Below are 24,115 nucleotides of genomic sequence, written 5' to 3' on the forward strand. Positions count from 1 at the left end.
CAACTTCTGCACGTCCTTTTGCAAAGGTCTGTGTCTGCGTGGCCGACCTCTGGTCTGGCTACCCTAAGGGCAAGCCGCTCCTAACGCCTTGAAAAGCCCCGCTAGGTTGGGTTAACAACCCCTGGACTATTACGGAATGGACCCTCAATAAACGGACGCCTTTGTTGAACAGGTTTAAAAACTTAAAACAGTTTGCCAAGTTCCGCTAAGGTCGCAGATCCCCACTAGTGGTGGTGCTGGCCACCTCGGGACCCTGGGGACAGCTGCGGGCACTTTCCGAGCGGTGGCGCTGGACCCCCCGTCGGTCGCCCCACTGGCGTGGGCAGCGGTGACCTCACACGAGAACTAGGGCGGGGTCGGGGCGGGGCGGAGGCGGGACCCGGGAGAGCGTGCAGCACAGGCGGAGAGCAAGTCGCCCGACTCGGCGCCACCATGGCCACCGTGGACCTGGAGAAGCTGCGGATGTGCGGGGCCGGGAAGGCCATAGGCGTGCTGACCAGCGGCGGCGACGCGCAAGGTGGGCGGGGCGCGGGGCCCGTCGCAGGTGGGCGGGGGGCGTCCACCTGTCTCCCGGCTACTCAGCGCGCACCTGCCACCGTAGGCCAGGACCTGGGGTCAGCGACTTCCCTTGTCTGGCGCCTCCAGGCCCGCTCCGGTCCCTAACCCTCCTCATCGGTTCCCCAGCCCTCCCCGCCGCGCCCCATCGCCCGCGTACGTGCCGCGCGCCACGGCTTCCGCGCCCCGCCCCCGCGCGCCCGCGGAGGTGTGTCTGCGCTCCAGCAGTGGCCCGGGGATACCGCGCCCGGGGCAGGCGCAGGGACTGGCCTCTGTCTCCCCTCCTGCCGACCGGGAGACTCCCCACCCCGCTTCCTGGTGGCACATGTCTGGAGACCTGTTTCCTGAAGGCAGTGCTGAGCTGGGCAGGTTCCGAAATTCCATGAGAGCCAGGCTCTTCCTGGTTATGAAATGGGACCTGGGGACACTTTGAGTCTTCCAACCATGGCCTCCAGGGCGCCTCTGCCGCCTGCATCCCTCCACTTCTCCCCGCCTTTATCCTGGCTGGCAGGGGGGGAGGTAGCATACCTACCCAGAGCAGCCCCTCCAGTCTCCTTTTGAGGCCTAGTGAGGAAGAGGAAGAGGGTACCTTGGGGAGGTGGCTGGGGGCTTGGGAGTTCCCTTAGGTCAGACCTGTTCTCACATCCCTGTGCAAGGGAAACCCAAGGCGGTGGCCTGTAGGGGTCCTGCAGTCCAGGTCTGGCCGAGATGAACTCGAGGTGCCCTGTCTGGAGGCGGGGGCTACCCCAGCAGCCCCCCCACCCGGCAGCCTAGTCTGGTCCTGACTACTGGTTTTCAGGGCCTCTGACCTGGGATGGCCAGTTTGGCACCTGTGGTGCTGGGCCAGGTAGCTACACCCTGAGCCCTAGGAGAGACCTTAAGTAGACCAGGAGGGAGGGCTGGGAGGGATGGAGCCAGCGCCCTCAAGCTGCGCAGCTGGGCTTAGTCTGCCTCCCTCCAGATCAGAGAGTGTGGACACCTCCCCCTCCCAGCCCCCACCTCAGGCCCAGGACTCCCCATTCTCCACTCAGAGACGGAAAGAGGCTTTCACAAGCCAGGGAAGGAAGAAAGAATTGGCCTCTGTCTGTGTCCCCACCTGCAAGGGGCCCTCCTGAGGATTGAGGCTGAACCATTAGAGCATGGCCTGGCTGGCCCTGGGCTGGGCCCTCCTGCACCTCCACAGCCTGCGGCGGCCAGAGCACTGGCTGCCTGTTTCTCTCTACATCATGGCCAGGGGGCCCGGGCTGGGGCGAGCGGGCTCCGAGGGTAGCCTTGGGGAGGGCGCATCCTCCTGTGAGATTAGACTGCAAGAGAGGGCACGCCCTGGGAGGGCCGGGCCCACCTCGAAAGACAGGCACAGAGGGGCCAGTGAGGCCCCGACTCCCATGGCTGGTGCGGGCAGAGCGGTCTCCACCCCACGCTGCTGCCTGCACAATGGAGACAACAGCACCCAGGGGGTTGGAAGGACAATGCATGCATTTAGGTCAGGGTGCAAAGCTTGTCTGAGTTGTGGCCTTGGTGCCTCTCACAGAACAGGCCACGCTTCCTGGACATGGCTGGTGTGTGGCTGTCAGGGCACCTGCTGGCTGACCTTCATGCCTCTCTCTGAAGTGTCGCCGCTCTCCCAGAATGCTGGCAGCCTCCACGCCTCTCCTGTGTGCGACCTCCAACCCGCAGACGTGGGAGTTAGCCATGGTTTCTGGTTGGAGCTACACTGGGGAGGCCTGCACAGAATTCCCCAGTTTAGGGCTCTGCTGATGCCGCGATGAAGACGCAGGGCCAGCGGGTCCAGTGGCAGAACGTAGCCTTTCTGTTTTGTAAGTTCTGGAACCAGGCAGTAGGTGCGCCCCCACCTGGCTCCCGGGGCTGCTCCTGTGACCCAGCTCCAGATGTGGGTGCTCAGGCAATCTCTGGGCTCACCCCAACGCATTCCACATAAAGGCTGACCTCATGGAGACCTGATGGTGCCATGTGTGCCCTTCCAAGGCTGCCTGCCTGGGTCCCGCCTCTGCCCTCCCACATCTGTCCTCCTTCGTCCTGTGAGTGCCCTCCCTGGTTGGCGCTGGGCTGACAGCAGCTGGGCTGAACGGGCACCCCGGTGTGCACTTGCTCCCCGCATGCTGCAGTCTGCTGCTGTCGGAATGTGCGCACCAGCTGCCTCACGGAGCGGAGCGCCGGACCCAGGGCCTGGCTGGCCCAGCCCTGACCAGCCCTGTGACCTGACCCCAGCACTTCCCTTGGACCTTAGTTTCCCCTTTGGTAAACAGAGGGGGAGGAGGCAAGACAGGCCACCTGGCAGGTTCCTTCTAGTCAGCCTGGAAGTGGTGTCCTCTGCCACCTCAGGGGCCTTATTGACCATGGGAAGTGCCAGTAAGTGGAGGGACAGCAGTTGTTCAAGGGTGTCGGGGGACTTTGTGCAGAAGAAACGGGAGACAGGTAAAATAGCTCACCCTGCCTGCCACCCCACCCCATGGCCACCCCCGGTGAGCGGCCCGCCCCTCCCTGCCCCTAAAGAATAGTCAGAACCTGCCTTGTCCTGTTGACCAGTAGGACACTGATGTCCTGTATTTGCAGGTGAGCATTTAGCTCCCCGACTCCCCTCCCCATCTCCTACATCCCAGCCAGGCTGTGGCTCCATGTCACCTGCTAATGTAGTGTCCTGCCGAGCCCAGTGTCATTTCGCGATCACCACCCTGTACGTTTTGTTTTTCTGGGAGCTGCCGTGATGGCAGCACAAACGCATCGCCCTCACTCACTTCGGTGGCATCGTGGATCTCCTCCAGCAGGAAGTCATGGGACGCACCTCCCTGGTCCTCTCGGAGGGGCGAGGGTCTCGTGCTCCCTCCGCTGCGACGCGAGCCGCTTTCCCGCCCACTCTTCTCACCGGCCCAGGGATTATTTTGAGGAAAAAAAGCAGATGAAAGGCGGCTGTCTCCATGGCATCCGGTTCCGTTGGGGGAGTTCTCCAAAGGGCTGAAAACGTTACTCCACTCCTGAGGTCCCTGGAGTCCACCAGGCTGACTAGCGAGGTGGCCTTGCTTCCAGGCTGGCCTGTGCAGCAGCTGGCCAAGTCAGGGGTGGGTGATCAGAGAGGTGTCTGGCTGGGACCGTGGGCGTGAGTCCCTGGCCACTGCCCTTCCACTTCTACCCACTCTCCTCCCCCGTTCACAACTGCCGGCCTCCCTCCTGCCTGCCCACAGTGGGCTTGGACTATGAGCCTGCAGTGGGCCCAAAGTGGCCTTGCCAGCGATACCCTAGAGTGGATCGCCTGCTGCCACGTTGGTGCCCACTGGGGCAGGGACGGGGGCAACTGCAGGAAGCATTATTGCTATCCTATCTTCCTCAGCACCCCCACCCCACCTGCAAAGGCAGGACGGGCAGGGCAGCCTGCAGCCCGTGGGCCCCCTGACCACGGGCAGCACCTTTTGAGCTTCCAATCTGGGTTCCTGGGGCAGCCCAGCTCTCTGGGGAGAGGTGGGGTACTCCGCGGGCTCCTGTCCCCAACGTCAGCCTCTGCTACCCTACTTCCATGCACTTGAGGGACATGAGCCATTCATGATTTATTTAGAAACGGGGCTCTCTGGTTACAGTCCCTTGTGGAAGCTGCGAGTGTGGCCCCTGTGCTGTCCCTGCCCTGATGTCTGGGCGCCCCATGCCAGAGTCGAGAGTCCTCATGTTGGAGCCGCCATGGGAACCACACAGGATGCGAGGGACCCTGGCAGCCATGGTGCTCCAGGGGACGCCACGAGCTCAGGGACCTGGACAGCGGGGACTCCTGGGGGCCCGCCACACTGGCGTTTGTATAGGCCTCCACAGAAAAGGCTCTTGAGAGCCGAGGACAGACCGCAGGATGTGTGTGGCTCAGGGCCAGGGACGCCGTCAGGGTCAGCACGGGGCTGGATGAGGTGGGAAGTGATGGGACGTCTGCGTGCACCTGGTGACCACACTCAGGCCGAGTCAAGCCCGATGGGGAGTTTCCTGGTTCAACTCTGGGGCAGCTTGTTTCCGAATGCTCCGAAGCTGAAAGGATTGGGCTTCACCCTGTGCCCGGGAGCGGGGCCTCCCACTCCCGGCTCGGCGGCCCCTGAGGAGCTGCTGTAGAGCCCCGACGTCTGTGCATCTCCACTGACGGTGTCACCTGACTTCCTGGCAGGTATGAACGCCGCTGTCAGGGCTGTGACGCGAATGGGCATCTACGTGGGAGCCAAGGTCTTCCTCATCTATGAGGTGAGGTGGGGCGGGGTCCGCACCCCACACCGGTGGGCTCCATGCACTCAGCAGGGAGTCGTGGGGGATGGAGGGGCCACACCTGCCTTGTCACACAGTGGTCACTTGTGGTTCAACTCGAGGCTTCGGCCCAGAGGGAGGGGTGGGTGACTGCTCTGGGGTGTGGGTGAGGAGCCTTTCCCCCAGCCTGGGTCCCTGTGGGGTGGGCCCCATCCCTGGGGAGGTAGAATGCATAAACTGCTGTCCTCTTCCTTGGAGGCCGCGGACCTCAGCCCCCACCTGTCACCCCCGCCCTCCTGCACCCCTTCCACACACACAGCCTGTGCGAATCCTCCAGGTGACAGCAGCAAACAGCCTCCTGTGGACCAAGTGGCAGAGTATTGTTCTCATTCGTTCTAGCCAAACCAGTGCCCCCTTGGCCTCATCCCCACCCCAAATCCCTGCATCACATTTGGGGCTGATTCACAGACAGACACACACGCACGTGGTGGAATTCCTCCATTGCCTGGTGGTTTTCTGAAGGCACTATGTTATTTTGTCTTCATCTTTTAAGGCAAAAAGTACCAAAGCCCGGCCTCTGTGCTCTCCCTGTGCCTCCCTCCTCACCCTGTGGGCTGCCCCTGCCCTTGGCCCCACGTTGGCCTGGGCCACACCCAGCCTTGGCTGCAAGAATAAATAAGCAGCACTTTGCAGGCCCCTTTCTCCTGCAGGGCTCCGACCCTCAGACGAGGCTGGGACCCTGCAAAGCCCCAGCTTGTCTTTGGGAAGCAGGTCTTCTGAGTCTCAGCTGCTGGACGGGGGTCAGGGGGGAGGCCACACCCTGACAATGGCCTAGAGTCTTCTGGAGGACAGGGGAGATTCTCCAGGGAGTGGCCTGGGTTTGTGGCCTCCAGGCAGGGAGGGGTGGGTCCAAGCCCTGCCTGAGGTTGTCCACCTGTGACAGGTGCATCCCTTCCCCTCATTGACCCTCGGTTTCTTCTTCTATTAAGTGGGGATACCAATTCCTTCTTTGTGGGGAAGTCAGGGCACAAACACTTCTGCGAGGCTGTGAGTTAAAGTACTTTTCACGGCCAACACCGAGAAGGGCTCAGCGAAAGAGAATGGCTTTCGTTCACCCAGGAGCTGGAACTGGACCTGTGGGCTCAGCATCTACACAGAATTGCTGCCAGCAATGTGGGTGGCCTGCAGCCAGTTCTGGGGCTTCCCCCCCCCCCCCCCCCCGCCGGCCCTGCCCTGGGTGGGGGAAGGGAGGGGAGGAGGGGAGGGTTGAGGTGACACAAAGTGGATCGAGTTGTGCAGAGACATTCTAGAAAGTTCCAAGGCTAGGAGAGGAGGGCTGTGTCTGTGAGATTTTTCTTAAAATAGTGTTTTGTTTTTCGGTTACAGCAGACATGCAACATTATATTAAGTCAGGTGTACAGTCCAGGGATTGGACATTTCTGTCATTTACGAAGTGATCACCCTCACAGAGCTAGTGCCTGTTTGACACCACACCTAGTTACTACAATGCTGTTGTCCGGTGAGCCTGTCCCTTGAGGGTGTCACTTGTGGAGGTGATTGGGTGGTTGGTGCTTTGATGCGGTCTGAGGCTGCCCGCTGGGTGTGCTCGCTCTGGGGCCTCCCGGGGGTGCATACCTGGTCAGCTGCTGCCTGTGTCCTGCCTGGGGACACCCTGTATGAGCTCCAAAGCCATCTGCAGATGGCTGCTACTTGTACTAGGCATGGAGGGGCCTGAGAGAGACCACCTGTGAGCCAAGGCCGGCTGCTGCTTGTGCTGGGCCTGGGGCTGCTTAGCAAGAGGTGTGGGGCATGCTGAGGCCAGGTGCTGCCTGAGCAAGAGATTTTAAGAAAGTCTGAAGCATGAACCAAGGTGGGCCATTTGTGTGGAAAAGCCACTGGAAATGGCTTGAGTGGGCCCAAAAGTTGGGTGGGCAGGGGTCTCAGGCAATCACCAGGGTGGGGCAAACAGGTCGATGGGGTCTCGGATATGGTGCCCACCTGCCTGCTCTGTGGGACTGGGGATGCTCAGCAGAGGAACAACGGCCCCTGCCAGCACTTCTGTCTGGGAGAAAGCTGCCCCTTCAGCCCTCACCCTGTTGTCAGACAGTTCAGTTCCTCCCCATCTGTCTCCCGTGCCTTTCAAGCTGCTGCCCCAGCGCTGGAACTCAGAGGGAGTGACACGCCCCCGAGGAAGTCCGTGCAGGGGCCCTTAAGAGGAACTGCCTGGGACTCCAGAAGCCCTCCGTCTCAGCCAAAGTCCCCGCTGGTTTCCACAGCCAGAGTCACGGGGACTCATCTTTCCAGCACTGGAACCCTGGGCAGGGGGCCTGGTGTGGGGCTGGGACCCCTCCCTCCTCAGGGGGGCCTCCACAGCCGAGACACCCCTCCTGATTTTCATCCACCACATGTGGGTGTGGGCCCATCTTCACGTGGCTTCTTTCCATCCTTAGTTATAGGCCTTCTGTTCAGCGAGGTTTCGGGCGGTTCTGCGTCGTGGTGGTCCTGCAGATTACTTGTAATTCTGATGTGGTTGTGGGAGACGGCAAGTACGCATTTACCTACACTGCCATCTTGCCTGCAGGCTGTATTCTCCATCCCCTGTATTCTGAATTCAGCAGAAGTGACATTCTGGAACTTACAAGGCTAAATCAAAACAAGTCTAAAGCCTTCTCCCAAGTCTCTTAGCATGGAGGTTTTGGGGGGAGCCAGCTGCCGTATGAGAGGTCCAACCGCCCCGAGGCTGCCGTGCGGGGAGGGTGGCCCGAGCTACCACACAGAGAGGTCTGCTCTGCTCCCAGTTGTTCCAGCCATGGTAGCCCAGGCATGTGATCATGGAGGCTGAGAAGCCTGGTGATCTGCCATCTGCAGGCTGCAGGACCAGGAATGCTGGCCGTGTGAGTCCCATTCCCAGTCTGTCCTGAAGGCCTGAGAGCCAGGAGCACCGATGTCCAAGGGCAGGAGGAGGTGGGGTCTCAGCTCCAACAGAGCTGTGTCTTGAGACTTTGATTCGAGCTGGTGCGCAGGGGGCGGGCAGCGGCCAGTGGCCAGGCTGGCTCTGTGCCTGGACTCTGTGCCCAGTCCTGGGTTTTACAGACTGAGATCTGCCTGTTGGTGGAGTTGCTTGCTCCGGGCAGTGCCTGCTCTGGATTTTTGGGTAATTTTCCTGTTTTTCTGTGCAGGGATGGTGGTGGCAGGGCTGGCTTGTGTCCTCATGGCCAAATTCCTGACCAGAAGGTGGGGGAGGGGAAGAGGCGGGGAAGGGAAGGACATAGACTGGCCTAAGCTGTAGAAGGTAGCTTGATTGTCCCCAGACGGGGGATCTCACTCCTCCTGTGGCCCTGAGGACCTCCTTCTAATTCTGGTTCTGGGCAGGACGGGCACCTGCTCACCAACTCGGGCTGGGCTGGAGGCCCTGAGTTGGAGAAACACTGCACCCTCCCATGTGTAGTGCCCCACCTCCATTCCCAGGGGTGGGAGCATTTGTCCCACCCCCTTCCATGGCCTGTGGCCCAGGACCCTGCAGGCCTGGGGGACAGAACAACAAGGCTGGAATGGCCAAAGGGAGGAGGCAGAGTGGGAGTAGATGCCTAGAGCTAAGCTGGGTTCCAGCGCCAAGCAGGAGCAGTGGCTCATCCATTACTTTGCTGGAGGGGCTGGAGGACTGCCTGGAGGAGGTGACCATGCTTATCTTAGCTCAGTGGTGCCACATCTTTTCACCATTTATAAAATGCACCTGTCCTCTCTCCAGACTGTAGGAAGAACTACTGATAAGAAAGGAGTAGCCACACAGTAGAGGAAATGGGCAGGACACCTGACCAGGCACTGCTCACAGAGCTGGTCCAGATGGCCAGTGGCTTATGGCATAGACAAACAGCATGTGGTCACCAGGGAAATTGACACACTGCCACCCGCAGGGACCCACATGCAGCCGCTGGGATGAAGACTAGCATGCCCGGCGCTGCGGGGTGGAGCACCCGGAAGCCCGGCTGCGTGGCTGGTGGGTGAGGAGGCCAACAAAGCCCAGCGGGTGCCCATGAGCCGCCGATGGCAGGTTGCACGCCCCGCACTCAGGAGCCCCTGTGCAGGGGACGTGTGTGTTCTCAGCAGCCTGATTTCTATCAGTCTCAAGCTGGAGACCTCCACGTGTCCGTCATGGGTAGACAGATCGTGATACTGGGGCATACCCAGTGGTCTGGGGGACAGCAGCAGGCTCAGACACAACTGTGCGTGGCAACGTGGGGCCTCGCAGGCACCGGGCTGAGGGAAACCCAGACACGGGGAGCAGACACGGCTGTCGTTTATGCATCTAAGTGAGGCCCTTAGGAAGCAGGACCGCGGGTTCCTCTCGGAGGGAGGGTCCTGGAAGGGCAGAGGGCTTCTGGGTGCTGGGCTGCTGGGTGCTGGGCACGGTGACCTGGGCGTGGCTGAGAACACTTACCAAGTGGGCCACCTGTGACAGGAGCACATTGCCCTGTGCGTTACACTGTGTGAGACACCCTCACCGGCCCTGCAGGGCTGTTCCGGAAGGCCCATCTGGCTGCCCTGGCCTCACCCCCTGACAGCCAGCCTCCACTGTTGGCCAACCCTGGCTTCATCATCCAGGGCCCTAGGGTGGTGGGGGGTGGGGCCTGGTGGTCAGGACCATGGGCCTGCTTCCTGCCAGACGGGGTTTTGGCCAAGTTCCCGGTACCCTGCTGGCAGACGAGGGGGTTGTCTGGCTGCTGAGGGCATCTGTCTCATGCCTGTGATCCCTGGTTTCAGGGCTACGAGGGCCTCGTGGAAGGAGGCGAGAACATCAAGCCAGCCAACTGGCTCAGCGTCTCCAACATCATCCAGTTGGTAAGCCTGCGTGAGCCCTTTGTGTCTGTGAGCATGAGTGTGCACACCCAGAGACACAGAGGTCCGGACATGTGGAGACACACGGATACACAGGTGCACGCACAGGAGCATGCCCCATCCCCCCGGGGCTTAGCTCCAGGCTGACCCTGCCACGGGGCTGCCGTGGGTTGCGGAGTCTCAGTGGCCCCGACATGTCCCCACTGCACCAGTTCACCCTCAGCTGCAGGGAGGGGAGGACATGGCACAGCATCTGAGAGGCCTCTGCACCTGGCCTCCCAGTGACCAAGGCCAAGGCTTCCCTCCAGCTTACTGAGGGTGGGGGCAGGTGCCTTGCTGGGCCAGGACTCCTGGGAGTGGTGGCTTTTGAACCATGTATCTGTGGGAAGACTCTCATCCTCCCACAGAGCTGGGACAGTGTTGCAGGCACTTGTCACCTGTTTATCCCAGGCCACCAGGTGACACCTGGCTTATTCAAGTGGCTGGTCATCAATCACGGAGCACAAATGGGTCGGTGGGAGCAGCGCACAGGTGGGCCTGGGCCCCATGCCCGGTGTCCTGGGGCAGGCCTCGTCCAGGCCCAGCCAACCCCAAGGGGTCCGCCCACCACTCCTGCCCAGAGCAGATGTCAGTGATGGGCTGTGCTCTCTTGGCACCTGGGGACAGAGTGGGTTTGCCACCCTAGCCCTCGATGGTCCAACATACAAGCAGGGGGGCAGGACAGCCAGGGATGGCTGCAGGGTGCTGTGGGGGCAGAGGAGGGAGGGTTTGGGCTCTGCCTCTAGGGTGACACCACTGGGCCAGCCCATTTACACCTGGGGCCCAGCCCAGAGTGTCCCAGGAGTGTTGGGGTGGGGCGGGGGGGGATGGGGCTTCTTGCTCTGGTGGTCTGTCCGGAGCACAGGGGCAGGCAGGCGGGTGTGTGCGGAGGGCTCCTTGGTGGAGCCCGGCTGAAGCTGAGCAGGGAGCTGTCATGCGAACGTTGGCCCGAGCTGCTCCTGTCCCCCTGGGGCTCAGGGTTCACCCTGTGTTGCTGCCTGGCCCGTGCACATGCGTGTGTGCCCTCAAGTGTGTGTGTGTGTGTCCACAGCCATGTGGCCCCTCAGTTTTCAGAGCCTGCTCACTTCGTTCCCTTGTTTGAACTTCCCAGTCCTGACAGGTGGATACTCCCCTCGACATTTATCCAAGGAGGAAGGCCCAGGGGGTGGGGACTTCTGCCCAGGCTTCTCGAGGAGGCCTTGGACTTCACCCTCTCAGTTCTGCAGGGTCCACTAGTCCCCCCGTCCAGTACCAGGTCCCTGCAGCGTCCTTGTGGGGCCCCCCGCTGCCCCGTTGGTCAAGGCTCCTGTCCCCTCTGCACAGGGCGGCACCGTCATTGGCAGTGCACGCTGCAAGGCCTTTACCACGCGGGAGGGGCGCCTGGCAGCGGCCTACAATCTGGTCCATCGCGGCATCACCAACCTGTGCGTCATTGGTGGGGACGGCAGCCTCACGGGAGCCAACATCTTCCGCAGCGAGTGGGGCAGCCTGCTGGAGGAGCTGGTGAAGGAAGGTGGGGTAGGGGCCAGGGCCAGCCTGGGGGTGGGGGTGCGCGGGGCATGTGGAGGCTACAGCACCTGCCTTGGCTGCTGGGCAGTAGGCACCGGCAAGATGAGGGGAGGCGGGTGAGGGTGGTGGGCCTGGCCCAGCCAAGGTTGGGATGACCTTGGGTGGCTGCAGAAGCCCTCGGCTGGGTTTGGCCGGTTGAGCTGGAGTCCCTGGAGCCCAGCATCCGGGACCACCAGGCCTGGTGGACAGCGGCCCCAGGCTGACTCACCCAACGCTTTGTGGGCCAGTCTTGTAACTGAGTCCCAGGTGTGGGTTGCAGACTGTCATCGCTTGCAGAAGTTTAATAGTTAACTTTCGGTGACACCCAAGGCACATAGTCACAAGGTTGCCAGTTGGGAAGCAACCTCTTGAAATTCGGTCTGTGCCACTTGTGTGGGGCCTGGGAATGAGGGGCACAGTCACCCTCTAAGGTGGCTCTGGAGGTCTCCTGCTTGGGGTGAGGAGTCTGTACTCAGCATTAGGGGTTCAGCAACCCCCTCCCCCCTTGGGAGTCCTGTGGTAGGACCTGGGTAGGGGGAAGCTGGGCCTGGGGACCTTCCCAGGCCACACTGCTGGCTGGATGGGGAGAGGTGGGGTCTTTTGCCCCGTGCTGTGGCCAGTGGGCCTCAGCTGGCCCCGCTGCTGCTTCCCAGGCAAGATCTCGGAGAGCACGGCTCAGACCTACTCACACCTGAACATTGCTGGGCTGGTGGGCTCCATCGATAATGACTTCTGTGGCACCGACATGACCATCGGCACAGACTCGGCCCTGCACCGCATCATGGAGGTCATTGACGCCATCACCACCACCGCCCAGAGGTGAGTGAGGGCCACAGGCCACAATGGCCCAGCCCGACCTCCGGGTGAGCAAGCTGGGGACCTGTTCTCCTGGCGAGGGTTGAGGCCGCCACTCTGCAGGGCCAGCAGGGGCCGTGGGGCGCTGGTGCATCCCTCGGGGGGTTGGTCATTGGACTGCTGCTGGCCAGCGATGGCCAGCCCTGGGCAAGGTAAATGGCCTTCAGCTTTAGCAGCAGAGGTCAGTGAAAAGGAGCCTGAAGGCTGGTCAGGTGCCCAAGGCCCCATTTTACTTGGACGCTTGGCTGCCCGGCGAGTAAGAAGGGCTGTCTGTCTGTCCGCTGCGCCCGGGCTCACTGTGCTGTCCGGACACTCCTGAGGCAGAGCTGGTCGTGGGTGCTCGGCCCCTGTGGCTCAAGGGTGGCTGTTTCTGCCGGCCTGCAAGGCTGGGCCTGGAGCCTGGCTCATGGAGGCTCAACATGGACACCTCTGTCCTGTTCCTGTCCACAGCCACCAGAGGACCTTTGTACTGGAGGTGATGGGGCGGCACTGCGGGTAAGGGGGCTGCCTGGTTGCTGGGGGTGTGGGGGCAGCTGGGAGCAGGAGGCAGGCATGGCACCTCCATGGCACCTGGCCCAGGGCGGGTGCTTGTTGAATGCTGTGGGTGTGGGATTCCACCTCTGGGGCTGGGTGCGGGAGGATAAAGACTGTGAGGCCTAGGTGACACAGGTCTGGGGTCTGGGCTTCTGGGTCCAGCCCCGAGCAGGTGGCCTTCCTGCCCCTCTAGGTACCTGGCCCTGGTGTCCGCCTTGGCCTCGGGGGCTGACTGGCTGTTCATCCCTGAGGCGCCCCCTGAGGATGGCTGGGAGAACTTCATGTGCGAGAGGCTTGGCGAGGTGAGTGTGAAGGGTCTTCTCACCTGTAACCATTTGCCTCGTCCCTGGCTGGAGGGCCCCATTCCCAGGCCTGCAGCAAAGCAGCCCCCCAGCCTGCCCCTTCCTGCTCCCAGAAGGGCCATAGTGTCCCTGCTGGCCCCCACATGGGTTGTAGGACCTGCGGTGTGGACCTCAGGAAGGGCTGGTGGGTGGCGGCTGTGTTGGGGCAGGTGACCAAGGTCACTGAGCCCAGGGATGTCTCTGACCCAGACCCGAAGCCGAGGGTCGCGGCTGAACATCATCATCATCGCCGAGGGCGCCATCGACCGCAATGGAAAGCCCATCTCCTCACACTACGTGAAGGACGTGAGTGCAGAGGGGCCCCCAGGGCTGCCTGGGTTGTGTGGGTGGGATGGGGGTGGGGCCTGCTGGGTTGGGCCCCTTTATCTTCAGTCCCCAAGCACTCGAGCTGGGGCTCTTTCCCTAGGCTCAGGAGGCTCCCGGAGGGCTTGCTCTGTGACAGCCCGGTGGGGGGTGCCCAGGGCTGCCCAAGACGTCCTGCCCCGAAAGCCAGGGTTTCCCCCGACACCCAGTGGGAGCTCCCCACTCACTGGTTTCCAGTCTACATTCAGAGCATGTTCCTGCAGGGCCAGGCCCGCCTGGGACCCCCCCATTCACACACTCACCCAGAAAAACACATGCGAACATATCCTTGTGCACCCACACACTCCCATGGAAACGTACACATGGACGTGCACACCCACGCACACAGAAACACATCCACACACTTACACGCTCTGGGCCTGAACCTGGGGCCGGCTCTCTAGGGACCATCGGGCACTGACACCCTGGGATCCCTCAGGCCTAGCAGGAAAGGGGTGAAGGCCAGGGTTTGGGGCCCGTGGGGTCTTGGGACAGTGGGGGTGGGCAGCGAATGTAAGAACCCCCTTACTCTCTCCCAATGAACAGCTGGTGGTGAAGAGGCTGGGCTTTGACACACGTGTGACTGTGCTGGGCCATGTGCAGAGGGGAGGGACCCCGTCGGCGTTCGACCGCATCCTGGTAGGTGGGGTGTTGCTCTGGGCCCCAGTGCACGTGTGTGGCTTGGGGTGCGTGCATGGGTGGTACGTGAGCCTCTCTTCACTGTGCCTGTGCTCGTGGGTGAGACCAAGGTAGGGCCCCTCCGTTAGTCTGTGGGGCCAGGAAATGCAGACCTGGGGACCCCTGTGTCCCTGCCCTATGAGTCAGCAGCTCCCGACCCTCCTGCCTTTGGCTGTGGCAGATGCTGGGAAAGGAGGGCAGGGTGAGCAGTGGCAAGGCCTTTGCCTCGGCCCTCCTGGGGTCCGATGCCTGGTGGTTCCGAGTGTGGCCCATAGCTGAGGCCACCACAGTTCTTACCCCTGCAGGAGCCAGGTGCTGGGGCGGGGGTGCGCTGGGTTCTGGCTCGAGTGTGCCATTGTCATCTGACTGCGGGGTCCCACCTCGTCCTCTGCAAAGTGGGAACCAGGTTGCAGACAAATGGAGGCAGGGTCTCGGGCCAGGGAGGCCCCATGGGTGGTAAAATGCCTGCGTGTGAGAGCTGGTCTCCCCAGGGTAGGGGCTGGAGACCACCCGGGCCACCCTGCTGGTGTGAGGCCAGATGTCCTGCTTGGACCCTCTGCGAGCTGCAGCTGCCGTACTGCACCGATCCTTTCCCAGGAGCCAGTGTGTGGTCTCCCCAGTCCCACACAGAGTGGAGGGACCCTGGCCTCACAGAGGGGCCTTGCCGACCTGGCCAGGAACCTCTGTACCCTGTGTGAGGCCTTGGGTGCACTTGGGACGGCCTACTGATGGTCGTGGGAAATCAGGGCCGAGCACCAACCCTCCACCAAGCTTGGGCAGCAGAGATGGGCCACAGTGGGTCTGGGGTCTCCCTGGCTTTCAGGAGAGCTGGCTGGCCTGCTGTTTCATGGATGCTGGTGGAGACACGAGATGCCTGCGTTAGAGACAAAGGACGGTGTGTTTCTCGCAGCCAGAGCAGCAGCATTTTGTCCCTTCCCACACAGGGGCACCTGCACACGCAGCGTGTCGAGTTATAGGGGAGAAGCCTGAGCTCAGGAAGCCCCAGGCTTCCCTAACGAGCCGCCAGCATGCGCTCCTGAGGGGGACTGGAACTTTCTTCTGTGGCTGTTACTGAAACAAACCTGACCAGTTGGCGCCTCTCTCCCAGAGGGGCAGGGGGCAACAGAGACCCGGGCGCTGTCTGCGAGTGCCACAGGAGCAGGGGACCCACCTGCCACACCTCACCGAGCAGAGCACGGCGACTGCGGGCCTTGCTTTCGTGCACGTCTATCTGTTCCTGCAGCTGTGCCAGGACCTGCATTTGTGATTTGTCCCCAGGGAGGGCAGTCCCTAAATGTTTCAGCTGGCCCAGCCCTCCAGCCCATGGCCCCCAGTGGCACACGCACCAGGAAAGCCCCGACATGAAGGAGCCCCAGTCGAGAAACCTGTCATGGTGGAGAGAACCCTGGACACCTTGTTCCAATCCTCACCCTTCCTGTCAGGCTCAGTGACCACGGGCAAGTCGTGCCACTGCAGCCCTGGGGTGGGGGCCACACCGCCTCAGTAGAACTGTGCAAGACCCTGTGAAGTGGTGCTGGACGGGCTGTTGTGAATGGTGGGCATATCAAGTCACTGTTTCTGTCGCCGATTATTCTAGAAGCTTTGACCAGTATGGGGGGGGAGCTTGGAGAGTGGAGGGTTTTCATGTGGGGGGGGTGCAGGCTCAGTGCAGCCTTCAGAGCAGAGAAGGGCCAAGCAAGTGCGTGCACGTGTGTGCCTGCGTGTGTCTGTGTGTGCCCACGGAGGGGTGGCACCTGAGCCCTGCGCCTCTTCCGCTCAGAGCAGCAAGATGGGCATGGAGGCGGTGATGGCGCTGATGGAGGCCACGCCTGACACGCCGGCCTGCGTGGTCAGCCTGTCGGGGAACCAGTCCGTGCGGCTGCCCCTCATGGAGTGCGTGCAGGTGGTGAGTATGCGGCCTCCCCTGCCCTGAGAACCCCCTGTCCTTCCAGGCCCCTCAAGGCTCCCCGCAGGCTGCCTGCACAGGCCCCGCCCCCAGCCCCGCCCCTCCGTGTGTGTGTGTGTGTGTGTGTGTGTGTGTGTGTGTGTGTGTGTGTGTTTTACAGTCTCTGTCTGGGTGTGTGCTGCCAACGCGCCCTAAGCCGGCCTCAGGGTATCAGAAGCCAGCAGTCCTGGGAAGGGGAACAGGCATGTCCGCAAGGTAGGATGAGCCCTTAAGGGGGGGACGGGGCTGAGCTGAGGTCACTCGGCTTCCCAGAGCCAGTGGCTGTGGACCAACCTTGCCAGTTGGGTGGTGATGGGGGCATTTGGGGCAAAGACGGGAAGGAGGAGGAGTGGGTGGCTGGAGCCACTGGGTAAATTCCAATAAACTGTGTGAGGGGCATTTGATGTGGCTGGAGAAGGGGCCTCCAGAAGGGCGAGTGGGAAGGGAGAGAAGAGAGGTTGAGAGGCTGGGCGTGGGACCGCTGACCCTGGCTCCGCAGGTTTGAGGGACCCTGCAGCTGAGGGTGGGGGGCGGGCAGGCGGAGGTGGGAGATTGGGCCTCCCTGATGCTTCCCTTGGAAGAACGTCCTGCCGTGACTTCCATCAGCCCTGCGTCCTGGCAGGCTGAGCGCTAGCTGTGGGTCTGGAGGCCAGATGGGCCTCAGCCTCCATTCCCAAGGCCCTGGTGGGGCCCCCAGAGGCTGAGAGGGAGCCAGGGTGGCCAGGCCAGGTGGGGCCTGCCCAGCCGTGGCCAGCTCTCTAGATTGCTGGCCTTGGCAGGGAGTGCTGCCGGACAGGTCTGGGGCGGGCCCACCGAGTCACGTGGCTGCTGTGCACACTCCAGGCCTCTCCCAGCCTGTGCTTTCCTTTCCTTTAAGACGAAGGAGGTGCAGAAGGCCATGGATGAGAAGAGGTTCGATGAGGCCATCCAGCTCCGCGGCAGGTGAGGGCCTGTGGGCAGGGTCCACGGCAGACTCCTGGCAGCTTGCACACGGCCGTGCCCCTGCGCACGGGACATGCACAGCTGTCGAGGGGGCCTCGGAATCTCTCCTGAGACCCCTTCTTCCACACGTGTGTGGCCAAGCAGTCTGCAGTTAGGAAGAGGGCTTCAGTGGTCCCCGTGGAGGAAAGCAGGCCGGCTATGGGGTGGTGGGTGGACAGGAGCTGCCCACCCCGGGCAGGCTGGATTCAGGGACTGGCTTAGTTGAGAGGGGTGTTGGGATCACATGTTGTTCAGGGTCTTCCACCACCTAGTGATGGCGCCCGGCCCGGGTTGGGGGCAACAAAAGAGAGGGTGGGGCTCCTTCCTGGCTGAGCATTGGGCCGGGCTCTGTGCTGACTTGTGTGACTGTGGGCTGTGGGTTTGGGCTATGGCCGGGGGTTGGGGAGGGAACTGTGGGTGTGGGCTGCACGATGCCTGACCGGCTTTTGTTCCAGGAGCTTTGAGAACAACTGGAACATTTACAAGCTGCTCGCACACCAGAAGATCTCCAAAGAGAAGGTGAGGTGGTGTGAACAGCAGAGCCCGTGGGTCAGGGTCTACCCATGGGGTCTGCCGGCTGCTGCCCGCCCAGGGATCAGGGAGCTCCTAGCTGGCCCAGCTGGGCCGGGTCCCTCTCTCCTGTGAGGCCTGAGCTGTGAGCTGGGAGGGTCAGGCTGGCCTCTGATGGACCGGCAGCTATCAAACAGCCAGTGTCCCGGCCTGGGGATTATGTTGGCCGGTCGCTTATCAGACAGTTATAAGAAATTAAATCAGGCCCATAGATTTAGCTCAGGAAAGAAGGCATCCAACATTTACAAGCCGTTCCAAGACAGCTAAAAGCCTGGGGAAATGGCCTCCCTTCCAGAAACGGATGATAGCAGGACTTGTTTCTGAAGTCCTGGGGGACCAGGACAGGGCCTCATCATGACAGAGTTGGTTGGTGGGATGCTGGCACTGCCGCCTCCGGAGCTGCCATCACGGGGTGGCCGATGGGAGTGGAAGCCACCTCCTGGCAGAGCCTGCGGGGTTGGTAAATGATTGCTGTGGCCCTCGTCACTAACATTGTCACCACTTTGAGGAGACCCCTGCAGCGTGTCTCTAGCCTGGGGGTGCTCATCACCTTATCCACATCACCATCTGTGGTCCGTCTCTCCAGCCCCCCTTTATTCCAGGAGCTAATGAGGGACAGGCAGCAGTCCCCTCCCCCTCCCCCCACCCACCACCCACAGCAGAGTGGTCTGCACATCCCCTCCCAGAACCGGTTGGGGCGTGACCGCCTCTGGGGCAGCAGGGGGTATCACCAGGACCCGCTGCCCAGTGGAGCCCCTGGCCATGTGCGGCCACAGAGTCCTTGGCATGAGGCCGGGTTCTTAGGTGAGACCGATGTGAAGTAACGTGTTAGTAATGCTTTACGTTGATTCCAGGTGGAGGTGATACTATTTTGGTTACACCAGGTGAAATTAACCTGGGTAGTATCATCTGCTTGCTTGCACTTAATGTGGCTACTGAAAAACTTACAATGGCAGTAGCCTCTTTTCTCTCTGTGCTGCCGCGCCGCCGCCAACCAAGGAGTTGGGGGCGCTGGATGCTGACCCCAGAGTGTGGGGTGAGTGCTGAAGCTGCCTGGCAGGTGTGGACTCTGGCTGGAACCCACCCTGTGGCCACCGCAGGGGTGCTAGGCCAGTAGGGACCACATCCTGCTAACGCCTGTGGCCAGGCTCCTGCAGTTTATGAGTGTTTGCTCTCCATCAGAAGCCTGTGGCATCCTGAAGACAGATATTTGTCACTTCTCCGGGGGTCAGGCTGGTGCGAGAACCTCTGGTCTGGTTCAGTGGTCCCTCCCCACCCCCGTGCTCATGCTCTTGTCCCTCTCCCCCTCTCTAAGACCCAGTTCTCCCTGGCCATCCTGAACGTGGGGGCCCCAGCGGCCGGCATGAATGCGGCTGTGCGCTCGGCGGTGCGTTCCGGCATTTCCCAGGGCCACAGAGTGTACGTGGTGCACGACGGCTTTGAAGGCCTGGCCAAGGGTCAGGTAGGTATGTGGTGGCGGGTCCTGCCGGCCGTTGGCTGATTCATTACCCACCACCCAGCTTGCTCACAGACGAACCAGAGACAGGAACAAACCAGTGGAAAGGTGGGAATGGCCAGTTCGGGCCCATGAAGAAAATGGATCAGAGGATGGGGGAGGGGTTAGCTCCTGGGATCGGGGGATGGGTCCACATTAGCCGCCCGGCCCAGGCACCCGGGACTGTGCTCTGTTCCCCTGCGGACATGCTCCCCCCGAGCACAGGTCCGTCACCTGAGGAGGAATCAGCCAGCACCTCTGGCCTGTCTGCCTGAAGCTGTGCCTCCCTCCTGCAGGTGCAAGAAGTGGGCTGGCATGACGTGGCTGGCTGGCTGGGGCGCGGAGGCTCCATGCTGGGGACCAAGAGGTGAGCAGTCGGCCGCTGGGAGACCAAGAGCGCAAGCTCAGTGGGGAGGGGGGTGCAAGGGGGAACCCATCCTGGGCTCTGGGCTAGGTCCCCCTTCTGGCTGGTGACCAGAGTGGGCTACAGATCCCCCTGCCTGGGGCTTCCTGGCTGCGGGCTCACGTGGGGTCACCTGTGTAGGGGGTGGCTGCTAGGCTGCGCCATGCCTGCAGAAAGCTCAAACAAGGCCCCAGGGGTGAGGGGCTCCTCCATCACCTGGCAAGTGCCTGTCAAGGGCACTGAGTGGGTGGGATGCTGCCCCCTCACCGGCAGGCCCCACTGGACTCAGGCACTGAGCCTCTGCTTCTACCCAGGAATTGTACTCGCCCTGCCCCCACCCCGGGGCCTGCACTCTCCCCCAGTCAGGTGCAGGTCAGGTGCAGGTCAGAGGCAGGTTGTGTGTGTCCCTCCAGCCTGGCGGTCTGTGCAGATGCCATGTGTTCATCTCACTGTCTCGCACTGCAGGACGCTGCCCAAGAGCTACATGGAGAAAATCGTGGAAAACATACGCACGTACAACATCCACGCCCTGCTGGTCGTCGGAGGCTTCGAGGTGAGGCCTGCAGGGGATCGAGCCTGGGGAGGAGACCTGAGAGCATCTCCCTCTGGGGTGCTAAGGTGGCCCTTCCAGAAACCCCATGTGCAGGGAGGTTACTGCCAGGGCCCAAGGAAAGTGGTAGTGGGCTCTGGGCGGTTTTCACCTTCTCCTGAGGCTTCACAGCTCAGATTCAAGCTGGCAGTCCAGGTGCTGGAGGGAGGTGGGGGGGCAGGGGCAGTTCTGGCTGAGGGACAGGGAGCAGTGCCCCATTTGTTCCCTGCAGAGGGGGTGGGGCGCTTTGGGGCAGGGGTCCTGAGGGCCTCACTCCTGCCTATGTGGCGGCCACGCACAGCGTGGCTCTCAGGTGGATTTTGAGCTGTGGGGGCTGTTGTGTGACTCTGCTGCCCACAGCCCTGGTGAGGGGCAGACATTCTCCCTCTTCCCTGGAAGAGCCCGGGCCCCCTGCCGACTGCAGGGAGTGGATTGGGATCAGGGCAGCACCTTCAGGCCTCCTTCCTGTCCTCCCTGAACCCCACTTTCCCTGGCCAAAGGGACTGCAGAGCTCCTGGGGGGTCCTGCCTGCCCCCTCCGCCCCCGGCCTGTCCTGGCCTGCCCTGGCCCAGCCTCTCCAGTCCTGAGCCCCTGCCCCCCCCCCCCCCCCGCCCCAGGCCTACGAGGGGGTGCTGCAGCTGGTGGAGGCCCGCGGCTGCTACGAGGAGCTGTGCATCGTCATGTGCGTCATCCCCGCCACCATCAGTAACAACGTGCCGGGCACGGACTTCAGCCTGGGCTGCGACACCGCGGTCAACGCCGCCATGGAGGTAGGGCCTCGAGGGTCAGATGCCAACTACCCACCTATTTTAGTTCCCCTTTCTCGGCTCAGAGTGAGGAGTATTATTACCTCTCACGTTATCATTAGCATCTGATCCCTGGTTTACCACAGCCGACACTGGCAGCGGGACCCTCCCCCTGTATAGGTCAGGGAGACCCACGCAGTGATGTCCTTGGCCTGTACCCAGTAGATGCAGGTGACACCCCCGCTGTCCCCCTGGGGGCAGAATGGCCCTGGCTGAGGGCAACTGTACGTGGCCTGTGGAGAGCTCACAGTGGGGGCTGCAGCTCATGGCCTCCTCCTGACCCTTGGTCAGCTTTGGAGAGAAACTGGGTCCCTGCAGCATGGTGGGTCCCTGGGGCCTACTGGGGAGGACCCTGACTGCCCCTGGCCCCCAGAGCTGTGACCGCATCAAGCAGTCAGCCTCGGGGACCAAGCGCCGGGTGTTCATCGTGGAGACTATGGGGGGCTACTGCGGCTACCTGGCCACCGTGACTGGCATCGCTGTGGGGGCAGACGCCGCCTACATCTTTGAGGACCCTTTTAACATCCAAGACTTAAAGGTGAGCCAGGCTCTCGGCCTTCTCCTGCTGCGGGGCTGAGTAGGTCCCCTCCTGACACACACAGGAGCCAGCCTGGCATGGGGGCTGGGTGTGGCTGAGTACCTGCGTCCCATTGCCTGTGGGAGGTCTGGCCCGTGTCCTACCTGGCAGTGCCCTCCTGCCACATTCAGGCCCACATGCCCCCACATCACCCCTGGGTTGCATTGGCTCCACCTGTCAGTTGGTCTGGAATGTTCCTTCCCAGACTGCCTGCCTTCTGGCTGTGGTAGGGCGGTGCTGGCTGCTGCCCCGACCCAGGCTCACTGGGTCCCTGGCTCCTACAGGCCAATGTGGAGCACATGACGGAGAAGATGAAGACAGAGATCCAGAGGGGCCTGGTGCTGCGGTGAGGCTGTGGGTGGGCCTGGGCTGGGAGGAGCGTCTGCCCAAGCCATGGCAGGGGCTTCCAGACCTTGGGCTGTGGGTCAGAACAAGGTGGAGGGGGCCTTGGGAGGGGTGGGAGGGGTCAGTGTTCCCCAGAGGCCTGTGGCCTGGCCCAGCAGGCTCCCACTTATAACTCAGGTCCCCTATTTCCACCCCCAGAAATGAGAAGTGCCACGAACACTACACCACGGAATTTCTGTACAACCTCTATTCCTCTGAAGGGAAGGGCATTTTCGACTGCAGGACCAATGTCCTGGGCCACCTGCAGCAGGTACGGCATGGGGGAGCGTGGCCCCTGCCTTCATCTGCACGTGGGCTGAGGGGTCCATCAGGCTGCAGCAGGATGAGGACCTTCTGCACACACAGCTTTGTGGGGCCCCTGGGTGTAGGTCATTGTCTACTTCTCCCTCCCAGCCCAGAGCAAAGTGCGTATCATCCCATCACTCAGGCGGGGATGCCATGCTCTGTCTGCTGAGGCCTCACCACTGGCCAGGAAGGGGCAGGGCCAAGCCCCCTGTTGTCACCTGTACCTGCCACATCCTCTCCCTGTCTCAGCCTCCTAGAGGCCCTGCAAGGAGCTGGAGCTATGGGGTTTCCCAGCCCAGCAGGAGGACTGTGTGCACCCCAAGGGCTCCCCTCTCCTGGGGCATTCCTTGCTTGCTGCTGATGGGACCTGCCTGTCAAATGCATAGGCCCAGGGGGGGCACCCCATTCAGTGACTAGTCCGCCCATGGCCTGGCCTCTGGTAGTGGCGTTTGGGCCAGATCTGAGGTGGAGAGGGGCTGGGTTGCTGCAGGCAGAGGGGATGAGGTGTCAGAAACTGCCTGGAGAGCTCACCTGAGGCCACAGCGGGGCCAAGTTTTGGGATCTGTGGGGACGGGGCCTGTCTGGGCTGGTCTCCTCCCTGCAGGCTGAACTGTAGCCTCGCCCACTGTGTTTCCAGGGCGGGGCTCCAACCCCATTTGACCGGAACTACGGGACCAAGCTGGGGGTGAAGGCCTTGCTCTGGGTGTCTGAGAAGCTTCGGGCGGTCTACCGCAATGGTACGTGGGGGAGGTGGCTTGTCCTGCCCTTGCCCTCTGCCCCGGCCCTGGGGGAGGGGCTGCAGCCTGTGCCTGTGTCCACAGGGCGGGTGTTTGCCAATGCCCCTGACTCGGCCTGTGTGATTGGTCTTCAGAAGAAGTCAGTGGCCTTTAGCCCTGTCACCGAGCTCAAGAAGGACACTGACTTTGAGTGAGTCCCTCCCAAGTGAGGGTGGCCAGCTGGGCCCAGGCCTCCCCAGGGGAGTGTGCCGGGACAGGAAGGGGTGAGCTGGGCAGCTGGGCTGTCAGGTCTGAGTGTACACACTCCCTGCTCTGTCCCTGGTGGGGGTCCTGAGTCCATCCTGGGTGCATGCCCTGTAGGGACAGGGACCCCAACACTACCACGGAGGGCCACTCCTGTGTGGGTAGGCAGGGCCAGGGTTCGGAGGGGGGTTGTGGTCCCAGGTGGAGGCTGCGGCCAGGAGGCGCCCTGACCCCGCCCCTGCCCCACCCCGCCCCAGGCACCGCATGCCCCGGGAGCAGTGGTGGCTGAACCTACGGCTGATGCTGAAGATGCTGGCACACTACCACGTCAGCATGGCTGACTACGTGTCTGGGGAGCTGGAGCACGTCACCCGCCGCACCCTGAGCGTGGACAAGGGCTTCTGAGGCTGCCTTGCTACCCCTCTGGCCACCTGGCCCTTCCCTGCCGCGCCACCGCCGCCTGGAACCTGCAGGCAGGGGGACGGTGGGTAGGCTGTGGCCCTCTCTCAGCCCTGCCCTGGGGGACTCACAGCCCTGCCTCCAGGACAGAGCACCCCGGGCACCCACCTTCCAGCCCCAGGGGACATGGGGCATCCTAGTCGGGACACACTGCCCCTCCTTGGTCCCCCGCATGGCCCCGAGTCACTCCTCATGCCGGCCCTTCACCCTCACCAGCCCTTGGGGCCCAGTGCCCGAGTCTTCGCGCCAAGGGCGGTGTGTCCCAGGGGCCTGGCTGCACCCCTGCTCCTGGGCACTGGCGCTGTGGTTGGGCAGAGCACGTCGTCTTTCATGGGAATAAAGCCACCCCAACAGAGGAGTGCCGTCGGTCTGTGGAAAGCATGGCCCGTGGGACTCTGGAGGGAGGCTGGGCCTGCTGGCGGTCGGCAGAGGGTTGCCCCCTCTGGGGCCGTCCTTGGGCTCTGGGGCTGGGCTGGGTCTCTGAGACATGTGCCCTCTGCAGCCACACTCTCCTCCCTCGACCAGCGGGCCCCTCTCTGCTGATGAGGAGGCCTGAGGCTCCCCTGAGCCCTTCCTGTTCTAAGGGTGACCTGAGACCCCTCAGCCTTGTCCTGAGGGGTGACCTGAGCACCCCCTGCCCTGTC

General features: G+C 62.4%; 1 protein-coding gene across 2 annotated transcripts; it reads left to right on the top strand.

Annotated features, from left to right (window-relative positions):
• The first annotated feature begins 367 nt into the window (after positions 1 to 367).
• On the top strand, positions 368 to 23,826 carry PFKL (phosphofructokinase, liver type). Of its 2 annotated transcripts, XM_024559960.4 has the most exons (22): positions 368 to 517; positions 4,709 to 4,782; positions 9,544 to 9,621; positions 10,981 to 11,170; positions 11,859 to 12,024; positions 12,511 to 12,555; positions 12,788 to 12,896; positions 13,146 to 13,241; positions 13,845 to 13,937; positions 15,757 to 15,882; positions 16,799 to 16,863; positions 17,358 to 17,421; positions 18,788 to 18,934; positions 19,264 to 19,334; positions 19,836 to 19,923; positions 20,577 to 20,729; positions 21,139 to 21,303; positions 21,627 to 21,688; positions 21,886 to 21,997; positions 22,670 to 22,769; positions 22,854 to 22,959; positions 23,270 to 23,826. In XM_024559960.4, the coding sequence occupies exons 1-22, from the start codon at positions 433 to 435 to the stop codon at positions 23,415 to 23,417; spliced, it is 2,343 nt and encodes a 780-aa protein (XP_024415728.2). In that variant the 5' UTR covers positions 368 to 432; the 3' UTR covers positions 23,418 to 23,826. The 2 variants fall into 2 exon arrangements, with proteins under 2 accessions (XP_024415728.2, XP_045052289.2); XM_045196354.3 differs by lacking the exon at positions 22,854 to 22,959.
• Positions 23,827 to 24,115: the final 289 nt, after the last annotated feature.

The sequence above is a fragment of the Desmodus rotundus genome, chromosome 2 (genome assembly GCF_022682495.2).
Source record: "Desmodus rotundus isolate HL8 chromosome 2, HLdesRot8A.1, whole genome shotgun sequence".
Lineage (NCBI taxonomy): Eukaryota > Metazoa > Chordata > Mammalia > Chiroptera > Phyllostomidae > Desmodus > Desmodus rotundus.

Excerpts from the sequence above, each read along its gene's own strand:
- PFKL (XM_024559960.4), top strand. The coding sequence starts at position 433 with ATGGCCACCGTGGACCTGGAGAAGCTGCGGATGTGCGGGGCCGGGAAG. Across the intron at positions 21,304-21,626 it reads TTAACATCCAAGACTTAAAG|GCCAATGTGGAGCACATGAC; the intron begins GTGAGCCAGGCT and ends TGGCTCCTACAG. Across the intron at positions 22,770-22,853 it reads TCGGGCGGTCTACCGCAATG|GGCGGGTGTTTGCCAATGCC; the intron begins GTACGTGGGGGA and ends CTGTGTCCACAG.